Source organism: Betta splendens, chromosome 5 (assembly GCF_900634795.4).
Source record: "Betta splendens chromosome 5, fBetSpl5.4, whole genome shotgun sequence".
Classification (NCBI taxonomy): domain Eukaryota; kingdom Metazoa; phylum Chordata; class Actinopteri; order Anabantiformes; family Osphronemidae; genus Betta; species Betta splendens.
In genome coordinates this window covers 19,011,047-19,026,198 of record NC_040885.2, presented here as the reverse complement: position 1 = coordinate 19,026,198, position 15,152 = coordinate 19,011,047, and the positions used below count along the sequence as shown (strand labels likewise).

At 52.8% G+C, this 15,152-nt stretch overlaps 1 protein-coding gene across 1 annotated transcript; it reads left to right on the top strand.

The window, feature by feature from the left end:
- The first annotated feature begins 1,633 nt into the window (after window positions 1-1,633).
- On the top strand, window positions 1,634-14,153 carry LOC114855436 (R-spondin-4-like). The gene is given in 6 exon segments (XM_029150590.2): window positions 1,634-1,742; window positions 2,409-2,545; window positions 2,547-2,598; window positions 2,670-2,807; window positions 3,617-3,808; window positions 13,337-14,153. Coding segments are annotated over 6 exon segments (747 nt in total). The 3' UTR covers window positions 13,456-14,153.
- Window positions 14,154-15,152: the final 999 nt, after the last annotated feature.

Below are 15,152 nucleotides of genomic sequence, written 5' to 3'. Positions count from 1 at the left end.
ACACCAGGGTCTGTGGGTCCTCCATGTTGATCGTTTCTGACTCTCCGGCCTGCAGAACTGTGTTGACATGGACTGGACTGGACTCCAGTTTGGACCTGCGGCAGCTTCCTTTCATCCTCAGGATGTGATGTAGCTGCAGTCACTGACCTTCTGTCTCAGTGTTCCAGTCCGCGGTCTGACTCTCTGAGCTGTTTTTTATTTTCTGCTCCAGTTGGTTCTTCTTTGTAGCTTCGCTTGCGTCCGGCGTCCTGTCCTTGGAGTGGACCAAAGGATGATTGGAGAGAGAAGATCAGTGTCACACCATGTGTGGAAGGAGCAGTTGAGAAGCTCAGAGAGGCGCCGCCGGACAAACAAAGCTTCTCTATGTGGAGCCCAGAGTCCAAACAGGTGACGTTTCCTCATCACCAGTTAAATTCAACCTGAATAGAGTGAAGCCGGGACACACTCATTATTCGCCATCATCAGCGCAGCGCCCGTAATCAAGCCACGCGGCAGCGTCGCTACGAAGACAGATCCCAGGAACCGGCAGAGAGCGGCTGATTGTTCTAAGGCAAGGATAAGGAGAGACGACAGGAGGCTTCTTCTTGACTAACCAGGGCAGATAGACAGCGGGCGTTACTGGCAGCCTCCCCTCACCCGGGAGAAGAAGCAAGACGTAAACACTGTAAATCATCAGCACAGCAGATAAACAAGCAATGTCATTCAGGCCATGTGGGAGCGCTGCAGCGCTGGCTCCCAATCAAGACGTCACTTTGGAATTGTGGACTGGTTGCGTGTGGAAACTTCACTGTCACGTCCCCTCCCAGCGAGTCGCTGCGCCTTTGAAGAGCCGCCACAGCACAAACAGTATTTCAGACCAGTGAATCCGCGCGAAACAGACTGAGCTAATTCAGGTGAACGCAGAAATGAAACGTATTCTGATTCGTGTTCAGGAGCCGATGGGAGCAACGGGAAGCGGAGGAGCTGAAGACGGCGCGGCTGCAGCGGCGGCGCCCTGTGCTGGAGCTTGAACCCACTCTGTGGGTGTAGCTCGTCTCAGCTCCTGAGCGGATGCTGCGACGCCACGAGGAACCTGCACCACAACAGGCTCCAGTTCATTAGTGTTCAAATCTGGGTTCGACACTTCTGAATGACGTATGAACGCGATGTGGGTCGTAAGTGACCATGAAGACTGAGCTATTGTGTCTATTGACGTCTTCAGTTTTTATAAACCAAACCACTTGGATTTTTCTGCTCTCTGATGTTCAAACCAACCCCTAATCAGCCTCACAAAACGATTCCGCAGCGAAAGCGAGGCCAAAAGTATCGAAGCGCTTTTCTCTCCATCAGCGAACATCAAAAGCACATTTTTCATGTGGGCTCAACTGCTTTAATGGCATGAGACAGCAAACGAATTAGCGATAGCTTCCAATCTCTCATGTCAGGAGACGTTTATCCAGCGATTCAGAACCAGCAAGTTCTGATCCGCGATCCTCAGGCCAGTAACCCCAGCGACACTGACCGTGACGGAGCTGCGTTTACAGCAGATGAGACGTCGGACTGGTGATGAGCGTTAAAGAGCCTTTTTTTTCTGCTCCGTGTTGTTTGTGGCCAAACGTTCCCCTCTGAAAGCAGCATAGATCAGAGCAAACACATGAGGGAAAATATTTTGTCTGACACGGAGGTGTGGGCCGAGCAGAGCCCAGACTCCAGTATTTACCTGGACCTTTATCTGAGGCTGCAGAACACTGAACGCATTTGGCGTAAGTATTATCCTGATCCTGACGTAGACCCAGGATTCAACTCCCGACCTCGTGGGTCTGCTCCTAATAAACAATGTCTCCCAGGGTGGAAGTCATAAAGCACGGGTCAAAAACGGTGAACGCAGAGATGAGCCATGTGTTTGGATGCTGCGTCTCTGATGGTGTCTGTGTCTGCGTTCCCCTCCTCCTCCCCCCCTCCTCCTCCTCCTCCTCTTTCGCCCCCCTCCTCCTCCTCCTCCTCCTCCTCCTCCTCCTCTCTTCCTTCTCTTCCTCCTCCCCCTCCTCCTCCTCCTCCTCCTCCTCCCTCCCCCCTCCTCCCCCCCTCCCTCCTCCTCCTCCTTCTTCCTCTCCCTCCCCCTCCTCCCCTCCTCCTCCTCCTCCCCCTCCCCCCTCCTCCTCCTCCTCCTCCTCCTCCTCCTCCTCCTTCTCTCTCTCTCTCCTCCTCCTCCTTCTCCCCTTCCTCTCCTTCTCTTCCTCCTCCTTCTCCCCTCCCCCCCTCCTCCTCCTTCCTCCTTCTCTTTCTCCTTCCTCCTTCTCCTCTTCTCCCCCTCCTTTTTCCCCCTTCCTCCCCTCCTCCTTTCCCCTCTACTTCTCCCTCCTCCTCCCCTTCCTCCTCCTTTCCTTCCCCCCCCCTCCTCCTCCTCCTCCTCATCTCTATCTGATCAGCTCACAGGGAGGCGGCGGACGACTGCCGCGCCTGTCTGGAGTGTTCCCGTGACAACGGCTGCGTGCGCTGCCCAGAGAAGCTCTTCCTGTTCCTGCAGAGGGACGGGATGTCCCACCACGGGAGCTGCGTCCACGCCCTGCCCAGCGGGACACTACGGCCAGAGAGGGACGGACGCCAACCGCTGCATGAGTGCGTGCTCGGCCTGAGCTCAGCTCCTCCACTGTCACCGGCCTCCACTCACACACTCTCCCTCTCCTCAGAGTGCCGCTCTCCAGACTGTGAACATTGTTTCAGCCGCGACTTCTGCACCAAATGTAAAGCCGGCCTCCAGCTGTACAAAGGGAGGTGTCTGAGCACGTGCCCAGAGGGAACCCACGCCCACCAGACCGACTGCAGGGGTGAGTGGTGAGCTGAGACAGGCGGAAAAACTGCAGCGAAAAAGTGAGGCCGAGCTGCTGACGCTGATAGAGTCACAGCAGCAGCAGTTGAGCACCTGGATCTATGGAGCCCAGCGCATGAAGCACCACCTCCTGCTCCGTGGACGTTAGAGCTGTGACCTCAGCGGCAGCAAAACACAGGCCTCGTCTGCGCTAACGAGCAGCAGACGTGCTCCTGCTCTCGCTGCTCTCTTATCTGTTAAGTGTTGCTCTGTTTCATCCTTATCCTCCAGTCAAACGACGGCGCTGATGACAAACGGCTCCTTTTTGGGAAACTGGACCCGACTGGAAACAATCCTCAACCGTGGGTCCTGAGCGGCTCCGCGTTATTAGGTTTTATAGCATTAGAAGCTGCTCAAAGGGCCCAGAGGTCTCTGATCGACTCCTGATCATCCACTCTCATCTGGTCCGGTTCTCGCTCCTCACATTTTCCATTCAGCACCTGATTCACATTAAAAGCCCTGATAGAACTTTGAGAATTTATCTGCACGTCTCGCTGTAGCTCATCCCTCCTCTAAATGAGACGTACTCCCATCCGGCCTCTGCCGTCCACCTGCCACATCTGCAGCTACTGTTGTCCGTTGGCACGGCAACGCCACATCTGGCTTCACTGTCGATGGTCTGGGTTCATGTCGAACTGTTGGTACAACCTTATTCAGCCCCAGCAGCGTCACACGAAGCCAGGCAGAGGCCTGAGGCCTGAGGTCCCAGAACCAGCGCCGCTCCCGCTGTGGCCCGAACGCGCCGTCATCGCTGTCTTCCTCTTTCAGACGACTGCGCCGGCGCTGCGATGAGCGAGTGGAGCCAGTGGAGCACCTGCCTCCACGACGGCGCCCCCTGCGGCTTCAGGTGGGGGAAGCAGACCAGGAGCAGGAACAGAACCACGGAGGAGAAGGCAGCCGGGCCCTGCTGGACCCACAGCGAGACGCAGAGGTGCCGGATGAAGAAGAAGTGTCCCACAGGTGAGGACCACGCTCTGCTTCCAATTAGCTCAGTGTGAGGCCGCGTTTCTACTTTGGTGCTTTGAGCAGCCGACATCTGCAGATTCCCCACATTGTTTGCTCTGGACTGGTTCATAAAAGCCGGTGGGTGAGACAGAACGCCAACACGTGCTTCTCCTGATTAGCAGGAGGGTGGGCGTTACGTTGGACGCACACTCGCTACTCATGTCACATTTAGACAATCCAGTCTGAGAACAATTTGTGTCGTAGTTCAATTATTGCCTACGTCGATGAACGGGTCACTCACAGAAGCTCCTGTGGTCCGGCCCAGACAAATGAAAACCAGAACACTATTTGCAACACAACTGGACAGAGTGGGTTCTGTGTGAGTTCAGGCTCTCTACAGTGTCAAGTTCAGAACCATGAGGTCCATTCACTACCGGCCGCCCGCTGTTGCTTTGCTAACGGGCTGTTAGCAGGCTGCTGGTTAGCCGTTAGCGCAGCGCTGGCTTTAGCTATTATCAAGCTAGGTGCTGTGACCTGTGACCCCTATGATGTCATATGTTACGGTGGCAGCATATGTTTATGGGACCGTTAGCAGGCTGCTAGTTAGCCGTTAGCGCAGCGCTGGCTTTAGCTATTATCAAGCTAGGTGCTGTGACCTGTGACCCCTATGATGTCATATGTTACGGTGGCAGCATATGTTTATGGGACCGTTAGCAGGCTGCTAGTTAGCCGTTAGCGCTGGCTTTAGCTATTATCAAGCTAGGTGCTGTGACCTGTGACCCCTATGATGTCATATGTTACGCTCCAATGTTGATGCTGCCACTTGCAGTCAGATGTCAAACAGGTCAGCTGGTTTCTGTCCCGGGTCACGATGCAGCAGCATCAACTCATGAACGGCAGCTCATGACGCGTCCTGTGATCGGCAGTGAACAAAGTCCAATGAATCGCTTTGTTGAAGTTTAGCTAAACAAGTGAAGGTGCTGCGGCTGCAACGTCATTGGAGGCTTCGTGTCACTTTGATCTGCTGATTCCTGCTCGTCACACAGCCGGTCTCTGTGTGAAGCCAAAGGACCTCGCTGCTTTTCCATGAGTTCACTCTTACATTCAAACCACATCGTGCACTTGTTCGCTAAGTGACGACAAAGGCCTCAGACGCACTGGACCAACAACACAGGGACTGAATGAGGTCCATGAAATCAGTGAGAGCAGCTCAGACACAGCGTTGGCTTAATACGTAGACAATGTGTAAAATGTTAGCTATGGACCGGAGGGAGGGGCTTCCTGTTGTCATGGTTACAGTAATAACGTGAGGTCCAGAACACGGCTCCATGTGAGCGCTGCAGGAACCTGAGACCAGGCTGAAAACTCCCACCGTTCAGAACCAGCGGTCGGTGCTTTCCCTGAAAAAGCCACCGCTTGTTGTTGTTCCCTTCAACATTTAAACCGTGCGGAGGAATGTTCAGAGCTGTTTTTGGCCAGAAAGCAAATATTCAATATTCACAAATATGTGTGTTTGAGTGAGTGAGTGAGTGCGCGCGTGCGTGCGTGCGTGCGTGCGTGCGTGCGTGTCTGTGTGTGTGTGTGAGTGTGTGTCTGTGTGTGAGTGTGTGTCTGTGTGTGTGTATGCTGTGTCTGTGTGTGTGCGTGTGTCTCTGAACCATCGTGGCTCATTCTTATCACTGTCACACCGTGTGTCTGGTGTCAGTCCCTGAGCTGGGACTCAGCACCAGTGGATGTGGTACCGGGTCCAGGCCCGTGGACCCATGTGTGATGTGTGGCATCTCGCTGACGTTCCTCTGTTGCTGCAGATTAGCAGCTCTAGTCTTTTCGTTCCTGCTCGGCTGTTGTCTTATTGTTTTCAGATGATGGGGAGGAACGTAGCTCTGCTCGAACCCGCCCGGTGGCGCTGGTACAAGGATGGGATCCGACAGCGGAGCCGTGCGGTCCGGTCCACTTGGTCTCATCAGCAGCTTGTCCTGTGATGTGCTCAAAGGGAGTCCATGCGTGACCTCTGGTTCTGAACGCGTGGAGCTCAGCGTCTCTGGCCCGGTCCAGTCCTGCTTCTGGAAACCGGGTCAGCGCGGGGATTGGATCTGCAGCATTTCACGGAGGGTTCCTGCCGTCGATCGTGTGGCTGCTCATAAGTCACCGGCTGCCGGTCGTCCACTCCTTTAAGTCTTTCTTCACCACAAACGCTGGTAAATGAATAAAGCCTGAGTGGAAGAAGCAGAACAAGTCCCACGCTGTGTAATTCTCCGTTCTGTCCACATGTTGATAAGTGGAACGGCTGTTTTTGCACTGGGCCCGTCCGTCTTTGTAAAGTGGCTCTTGCGGCTGTGACACATGTTGGTTGTTAGTGTGAAGGCTTATTAAGTCGTATTTATGGGGGTGATAATCTACAATAGTGGGACTGATTTACTCGACTCCCTCTTAAAGAGAACGAGCGGCGGAGCTTCTATTCGACACGCGGCTGGTGTTTTATGGAGCCGACCGGTACCGATGGTCCAGAACGCATGAGCCCTAAATCACAGATCCAACAGAACTGAAGGGCCCGTCTCACGGCTCGCGCCCGCCCGTCGTCGTTACGCCGTTGGTCTGGATTTTTGGATCCTGTGACGGTCATAACTCAGCGCCGGTCCCTGGCGCTCGTTGCCTGTTCATTACTTTCCCCTCAGCTCTGCATCAAACAGGAAACGCAGTAAAGTCCATCTGGACCGCGCTTCCTCACGCTACAACCGGCACCGAGCGCCTCGTGGAGCTCAGGGTTCAGGTTCCACAGAGATAAATGGGCCGAGGGCTCACGCCGTCTGGGCCCGGGTGCTGCCAGGACCAGGACCACTCCTGGTTCTGTGGGTGTCGGACATGATGCTTCTAGATGTTGGTGAAGGTTCTGGATGTTGGTGAAGGTTCTGGTTGTTGGTGAAGGTTCTGGTTGATGCCACTCTGACTTTTATAGACACTCGTGAACTGCATTCATTGAACACAGACTCTGGACTTTGCGCCACATGTTCGCTCAGGGTTCTGGTAAATGTCGGCGTGTTCTGCGTAGTTCTCCTTCGGTTCTCTGGTCTTCGCCGGTCCAGTCTCACACATCTGCTTCCTGCAGGTGATGCTGAGCTGTGTTTATATGTGGATTCCTGCATGTGGGCTGGTGGCTGCCAAAGGCCTGGACGAGTTCAAGGTGGCACCGAGTGGGATCCAAACAGCTGAGGAGCAGCTCTGGTTCTGCTGGACCACACTGAGGCAGGCAGGCTATTACTGGTTTAGTGCGAGGCCTCCAACCGGACCGCTGAACCGCAGCACGAGAGACGCGTGACGTTAACGACTGGAGCGGCTCCCGCTCCAATTAATGGAGACCACATGTGAGTGGATCAGGGACACGCTGACATGATCCAGATCAGAACACGTGGACGCGTTGCTCCTCTTATTCATCTCTACACGACCACCACACCGGGCCGGACAGAACCTGGCAGAACCTGAGGCCAAGTGTGGACCTGAGAACGTTCCACGTTCAGGTTCCAGCTGATCCACCAGAAGCGTCTCCTAGCGTTTAGCTGCTAATGGAGGACGTGTCCAGGTGGGATCCAAACGTCTTAAGATGTTCCGATACGACTGAGACAACCCGACCCGCGTCCAGACGCAAGCTTTGGTCGGAATCGTAAAAGTTTCCCTGTTTCTCAGCAGCTTCCCGTCGATCGAGGCGTGGATCGAGCGTTAGCGGGAGCCTGAAGAACCGTGGCCGACCTTCGCCTGAGCCGCTGTCACTCGTTGACCTCTAACTCACATCAGCTCCTGAGGAACCGAGGACGAGGCGGCGCCGGCTGAGCCCGTGGACCCGGTGGACCCGGTGGCCTCTCAGCTCAGCTCAGCTGCATGAGCCTAACACAACACAGACAGCGCTGCATGCTCCTAAGCATCATATGCGTTAGATTAACACGTAGCGAGGCCCCGGGCGGCACCAGAACCAGCCATTACAACGGCCCAGTCGCTGTAGACGCACGCGGCCTAATGAGATTTCCCTCGTTTCTGCCCCCAAAGCTGCGAGAAGTGAGAAAAGCTGGGTTCACGTTTGATTTTTCTCTCGGTTGGATTCGGTCCATTTTGGTGTACAGTATTTCATCAAGTTATTAGAACCACAAACTATTTGGAAACTCGGTTTGCAGGTCTTTGTGCGAGATCTATCATTTGTTTTGCTGTAATGGTCAGTTTTAGTCTGTGTCTCATCTCTGTGTGAGAGAGAGGCCTCTGCTTCACGTGGAGAGAGCTCTGATCGGCCTTTGGCACATGTTTGATGCTGATGACAGGAACCGTTGGAGCAGCTGTTTCTCCAGAGGTGAGATGACGGTTTCTGATAACTAGAAGCTCATCAACATCTGCTACATTTGTTTGTTCATGGTTCCAGATCGCGTTCTAACGACAGTCGTGGCTTTGAGTCTAGTCGACATGGAAACGTTTAGGCGTTCGTGCTCCCTTCAGGGCGCTTTGAGAACCTGGGTAATCCCAGCGTTTTCCACATGCCTGCTCAGCTAACGTATGCTAGCACGCTAAGCTAACGTATGCTAAGTATGTCTGCTTCATATCATATGAAGACCGGGAGCGCCGTCGTTTGTGAAATTAGTCTGAATGAATACATCTTGATTTGAGTTGTACATTAACATGCTGACGTAGCAGACGCCTTTTTGCTCCCAGTTTCTTACCCAGTTCTTCCAGTACAGTTCTGCAGGACGCTGATCTGCTGCAGATGCAGCTTTTATAACAGTGTCACTAAAAGTGGCAGTTGTGGAACTGGTCTGGTCGAGCTCTGGTCCCACTGTGGTCCTGTTTTGGTCCCGTTTTGGTCCCGCTCTGGTTCCGCTCTGGTCCCACTGTGGTCCCGTTTTGGTCCTGTTTTGGTCCTGTTTTGGTCCCGTTTTGGTCCCGCTCTGGTTCCGCTCTGGTCACGCTCTGGTACCACTATTATCTCGCTCTGGTACCACTGGGTGGCGTCTGTCCAACCACACGGGGCAGCTGTCGGGTGTCCTGACGTCAAGTCGTCAGTTCGCTGCGTCTGCTTCTTTGCATAGAAAACACAACCAATCCCAGCGATCAGCACCAGGACACGTGCAGAACCGGGCTCGGGCCTCCACCTGCTCTCTGCGCCGCCTTTCTTCAGACACTCACATCCATCACGCCGCCCCGACCGGACTTTCTCTCAGGAAATGGCAGCCACCAGAAAAACCAGCCAACCGGCCCACAGACTGACAGCCTCCATTCAGCCCAAACACTGTTTGTCTCTGTGACTCAGGTCAACAGCGCTGCATCCTGGCAACACATGCAAGAGTTTAGTGTCTGTTTTCAATCCTTTAGCGGAGAAGCTGACCATCAAGACAAACCTCCAGAACTGTGTGTATCCACTGCAGCGTGTGATGTGGTCGTGGAGCCGCAGGCTCCGCTTTGGTGTGTACGTCCACGGCGCGTATACATTTGTTTGTGCGCCTGCGGTTTGGTTGTTATGTGATGAGTTTCCAACACAGAGCCTGATCCAGTTAAGAGGAGGGAGGACTCGCTCTCATGGCACCGGCTCCGCAGCATCTGGTTCACTGGGTCCAATTTGTGATGAGTAAGAGACGAGGACACCTCTTGTAGCGGAACGAGGCGATAAAAGATGAGCGGCTGCGAGTGGAGGTCGTCTTTGAACGACGCATCGCACATCTGGGGACTGTGTGAAACGTGTGGACGCTTCAACTGCAGCTTTCTCCAAACAAACACTGCGTGTGCTTCGTTACCTTGATCTGTCCAAACATTTGTCCACAGTTTAATGAAGCGGTCACACGCTGCCTCATGAGCGGCCACCAGCGACTAGTCGCCCAGACTGCTCCACAGACTGCTCCACAGGCTGCACTGTCCACAGGCTGCACTGTCCACAGGCTGCTCCACAGACTGCACTGTCCACAGACTGCTCCACAGACTGCTCCACAGACTGCACTGTCCACAGACTGCTCCACAGACTGCACTGTCCACAGACTGCTCCACAGACTGCACTGTCGACAGACTGCTCCACAGACTGCTCCACAGACTGCTCCACAGACTGCACTGTCCACAGACTGCTCCACAGACTGCTCCACAGACTGCACTGTCCACAGACTGCTCCACAGACTGCTCCACAGGCTGCACTGTCCACAGACTGCACTGTCCACAGACTGCACTGTCCACAGACGTCCTCCTCCGTCCTCCACCTTCCTCCACCTTCCTCCTTCGTTTTCCATCGTCCTCCTCTGTTTTTCACCATCCTCAACCGTACTCCTCAGACCTCCACTGTCCTCCTCCATCCTCCTCAGACCTCCACCATCCTCCTCCGTCCTCAGACCTCCTTCGCCCTCCACTGTCCTCCACTGTTGTCCTCCATCTTCCATCATCCTTCTATATCCTGCTCTGCCCTCCACCGTCCTCTTCAGTCATTCACCATCCTCCTACATCTTCAACCGTCTTTCTGCATCCTCCACCGTCCTCCATCGTCTGCCTTTGTCCTCCTCAGACCTCCAACGTCCTCCACTGTCCCCCACCGTCCTTCTCCATTCTCCTTTGTCCCCCTTCGTCCTCCCTCCAGCCTCCTCAGACCTATTACGTCCTCCTCCGTCTTTCTACATCTTCCTACGTCTTCCACTGTCCTCCTCCATCATCCTTCTCCATCCTCCATCGCCCTCCTCCATCCTCCTTCGTCCTCCGTTTTGCTCTCAAATTAAAAACAAGCAGATACTTTCCTAAACCAGACATTTGTAACTTTTGAGTATTTGCAAACTTGTACGGTGTGTTTTTATTTACTTCTTAAACATTTTGCCAACTTTTATGGAAACTGAAGCATCTTGGGTCGTTAATGTGAAACACCAGGGTCTGTGGTCCTCCATGTTGATCGGTTCTGACTCCGGCTGCAGAAGCTGTGTTGACATGGACTGGACTGGACTCCAGTTGGACCTGCGGCAGCTTCCTTTCATCCTCAGGATGTGATGTAGCTGCAGTCACTGACCTTCTGTCTCAGGTGCTTCCAGTCCCGCGGTCTGACTCTCTGAGCTGTTTTTTATTTTCTGCTCCAGTTGGTTCTTCTCTGTAGCTTCGCTGCGTCCGGCGTCCTGTCCTTGGAGTGGACCAAAGGATGATTGGAGAGAGAAGATCAGTGTCACACCATGTGTGGAAGGAGCAGTTGAGAAGCTCAGGAGGCGCCCGGACAAACAAAGCTTCTCTATGTGGAGCCCAGAGTCCAAACAGGTGACGTTGTCCTCATCACCAAGTTAAATTCAACCTGAATAGAGTGAAGCCGGGACACACGTCTTAATTCGCCATCATCAGCGCAGCGCCCGTAATCAAAGCCAGCGCGGCAGCGTCGCTAACGAAGGACAGATCCCAGGAACCGGCAGGAGGAGCGGCTGATTGTTCTAAGGCAGAGGATAAGGAGAGACGACAGGAGGCTTCTCGTGACTAACCAGGGGCAGATGACAGCGGGCGTTACTGCAGCCTCCCCTCACCCGGGAGAAGAAGCAAGACGTAAACACTGTAAATCATCAGCACAGCAGATAAACAAGCAAATGTCATGTCAGGCCATGTGGGGAGCGCTGCAGCGCTGGCTCCCAATCAAGACGTCACTTTGGGATTGTGGACTGGTTGCGTGTGGAAACTTCACTGTCACGTCCCCTCCAGCGAGTCGCTGCGCTTTGAAGCCGCCACAGCACAAACAGTAGTTCAGACCCAGTGAATCCGCGCGAAACAGACTGAGCTAATTCAGGTGAACGGCAGAAATGAAACGTATTCTGATTCGTGTTCAGAGCCGATGAGGAGCAACGGGAAGCGGAGGAGCTGAAGACGGCGCGGCTGCAGCGGCGGCGCCTGTGCTGGAGCTTGAACCCACGTCTGTGGGTGGAGCTCGTCTTCAGCTCCTGAGCGGATGCTGCGACGCCACGAGGACCTGCACCACAACAGGCTCCAGTTCATTAAGTGTTCAATCTGGGTTCGACACTTCTGAATGACGTATGAAGCAGCGAGTGGGTCGTAAGTGACCATGAAGAACTGAGCTATTTGTTCATATTGACGTCTTCAGTTTTTAAACCAAACCAACTTGGATTTTTCTGCTCTCTGATGTTCAACCAACCCCTAAATCAGCCTCACAAAACGATTCCGCAGCGAAAGCGAGGCCAAAAGTATCGAAGCGCTTTTCTCCATCAGCGAACATCAAAAGCACATTTTTCATGTGGGCTCAACTGCTTTAATGGCATGAGACAGCAAACGAGATGTAGCGATAGCTTCCAATCTCTCATGTCAGGAGACGTTTATCCAGCGAGTTCAGAACCAGCAAAGTTCTGATCCGCGATCCTCAGGCCAGTACCAGCGACACTGACCGTGACGGAGCTGCGTTTACAGCAGATGAGACGTCGGACTGGTGATGAGCCGTTAAAGAGCCTTTTTTCTGCTCCGTGTGTTTGTGGCCAAACGTTCCCTCTGAAAGCAGCAATAGATCAGAGCAAACACATGAGGGAAAATATTTGTCTGACACTGGAGGTGTGGGCCGAGCAGAGCCACAGACTCACAGTATTTACACTGGACCTTTATCTGAGGCTGCAGAACACCTGAACGGCATTTGTGCGTGAAAACGATTTCAGCCACCGTTGGCGTTCGTGCAGTTCTGCACATTTTTCACAATGGCTGCAATGAAACACGGACAGAGTCGAGTATCTGACTAAGCTTTGGTCCTATTGAACCCGTCGCCCTGCGATCAGAGCTGCTGGACTCCTTGAACCCGGCCTCCTGTCAGTGCAGCCTTTAACAGGTGACGGACACGGAGCTGGAGGTGAGTGACGGGAGGCCACGTTTGAGGCCCGGACTTTGGTTCCGTCTTTTCTGTTCACTTTTTGCCCCCAAAGTGCGTCTGTGCTGCTCAGTTTTGATGCTGATCTGTGGTCAGCAGCATCTAAGCAGCATCTGGATGGTGCGTTTACATAACTACTGTTCAGTGGTTCTCAGTTCTGACATGTAAATTTAACTGTGCAGTTTCCAATTAAATATTATTATAATGAAAATGAATGTTTGCGGTCAACAACAAAAACTATGGTTCCTTGTAATAATTCAAATACCAGTTTGATTTTATAAATAAGTCTGTTTTTAAAGACAAGAGTTCAGCTCAAACACAACAAACTAGATGGTTCCAAACAGAAATCCAGTGACTTTCAAGCTGGTTTAATTCAAATCAGTTTGATTGGAACAGAAAGAGGTGAAAATAAGTGGTTCATGTTATTATTATTATTATTATTATATTACAGGACTAAGCCTTTTAATAAAGTATAAATATCAATAATAATGGTTTTCACTGCTATACTGTAAATGTCTTAAAGAAAAAGTAGAGAATGAAGAAAGAGAAAGGCTGTTTCTTTGTCCGTCTGCAGCGGCTTCACGTCTGTGATATGCAGTTATGCAGCTGTGACTAAATACAGATGTGCAAAATATGAACCTGGAAAACAACAACTGCAAACTAAATCCAAAAAAATTGTGCTATTTTCTCTTTATCATTTTCTCTGTCAGAAAGAAGCAAGAATAAAAAAGAAAGACTTGGAAGAAAACGAGGGCGAAAACGACAGCAGTTGCTCTCCAGCGGCTCCAACGTGGGCGACTCACCGACCAGAACCACAGACGCACCCTGACGGGGCCCGGCCCACGGTCCGACCCAGTCCCTCGGTCGGACCCCGGCCGTTTGAAGCGTTTTAAGCTGCCTGTACATGTGACACTTTATAAAGAATATAGAATCTCACATTACTGGAATCTAAGTCCGCTTTATTTATGTTGCCGCAGAGTTGAGCCTCCGTTCAGCTTCAACAAGCACAGGTCGAACACAGAACCTGGATCAGCTGATGTAAAAGCCAGATTCACGCTCCATCGTCTGAACCGTCTCATTCCAGCAGCTCCGCTGCTTCGGCCGTATTTAAGGCTGACGTTGAAGCAGTGGCTCTTCAGTCCGTCAGCTTTGTTTGTGCCTGACTGGTCTCTTTATCGCCTCGCTTTATTGCCTTCTCTCTGCTGCATATTTGTCTACGACCAAATGTTTATCTTTCTGCTGCTTCCGTGCGGTTACAGATTGGAACAGTTCAGCACCAGCCACGTGTATTTACAGCCGAGCAGCAGGAGTTTGCTCCACAGCAGAAGACGCTCGTCTCAGTCAACCTTCCAACAAACAGTCCAGAGGCGATCACTTGCAGAATAACAGAAGTGCAGGAAGTGTTGGTGCACTGGACGGACGGGACTATTACCTGGAGCAGGTGTCTGTGAACGCCCCAGTAAAACAGAACTAATGTTCGTTTCTATGCAACAAGATCAAATTCAAATAAAGTTATAATATTGTAAACGTGCTTTAAATCTAAGGCTTCTTCATCTCTAGTAATAAACAACAGTACATGAAGGAACGATGCATCATCAGCGACCAAACGAACGCAGAAGAAGCAACGTCGTCAGAGCGTCACCGCTGGTCGCGTCCCTTCCCAGCATGCACTGCGCAGACAGCCGCGTCACGTGACGGGTCGGCGCGTGGTGAAGCAGCGTTAGCGGTAGTAAAGACAGACGAAGAAGACGCTCATCGTGAAAGTCATCTTTTATTGCACAATAAAAGATCACACATACCATGTTTTGACTCATAAGATTGGTCCACATGGAAATACAGAGTTACAGTTACAAATAAGAAAAACCCAAGATAAAAACCGCATCACGTAACTTACTGTGACGTCAGCATCTGCCTGCCTTGTCTTCTGTCGGTCCTGGTGCTCCGGGCGGCACCGGACTCAGCCTGTCTATGTTACAGTAGCTCTGGGCCTGGGGGGGGGGGGGGGGTGCAGGCAGCGTTCAGCCACGGCGGCGTGTGCAGCTCACCCGGCGCCGGCGGCCGACGCTCGAGCCTCACGGGAACACGATACGAGAACGTCAACGCGGGAGCGAGGTTCTGCGTCCGCGAGACGAGGTTCTGCGTCCGCGAGACGAGGTTCTGCGTCCGCGAGACGAGGTTCTGCGTCCGCGAGACGAGGTTCTGCATCCGCGAGACGAGGTTCTGTGTCGAGGAGCGAGGTTCTACATCCGCGGTTCCGCGCCTGCGTCTCGTGCACAAACTGAACGCTTGGTCTGGTATTTTACTGTACAACGTCAAAGCTGCAGAAGGCGACGCAGCCCAGAGTGGAGTGAGTGTCTGAAACCAACTGTAACGGATTAAGAGACAACCCATGTTTGGACACAAGGATTTCATCGTTTTTGTTAGGAACTGAAGACTCTTCTCATAAGGTCAAAGGTCAGTCTGCAGCAGTGCGGCGCTGGCGGTTTTAGGCTCGGCTGCTGTAACGAGTGACATCAACCAGCGGCG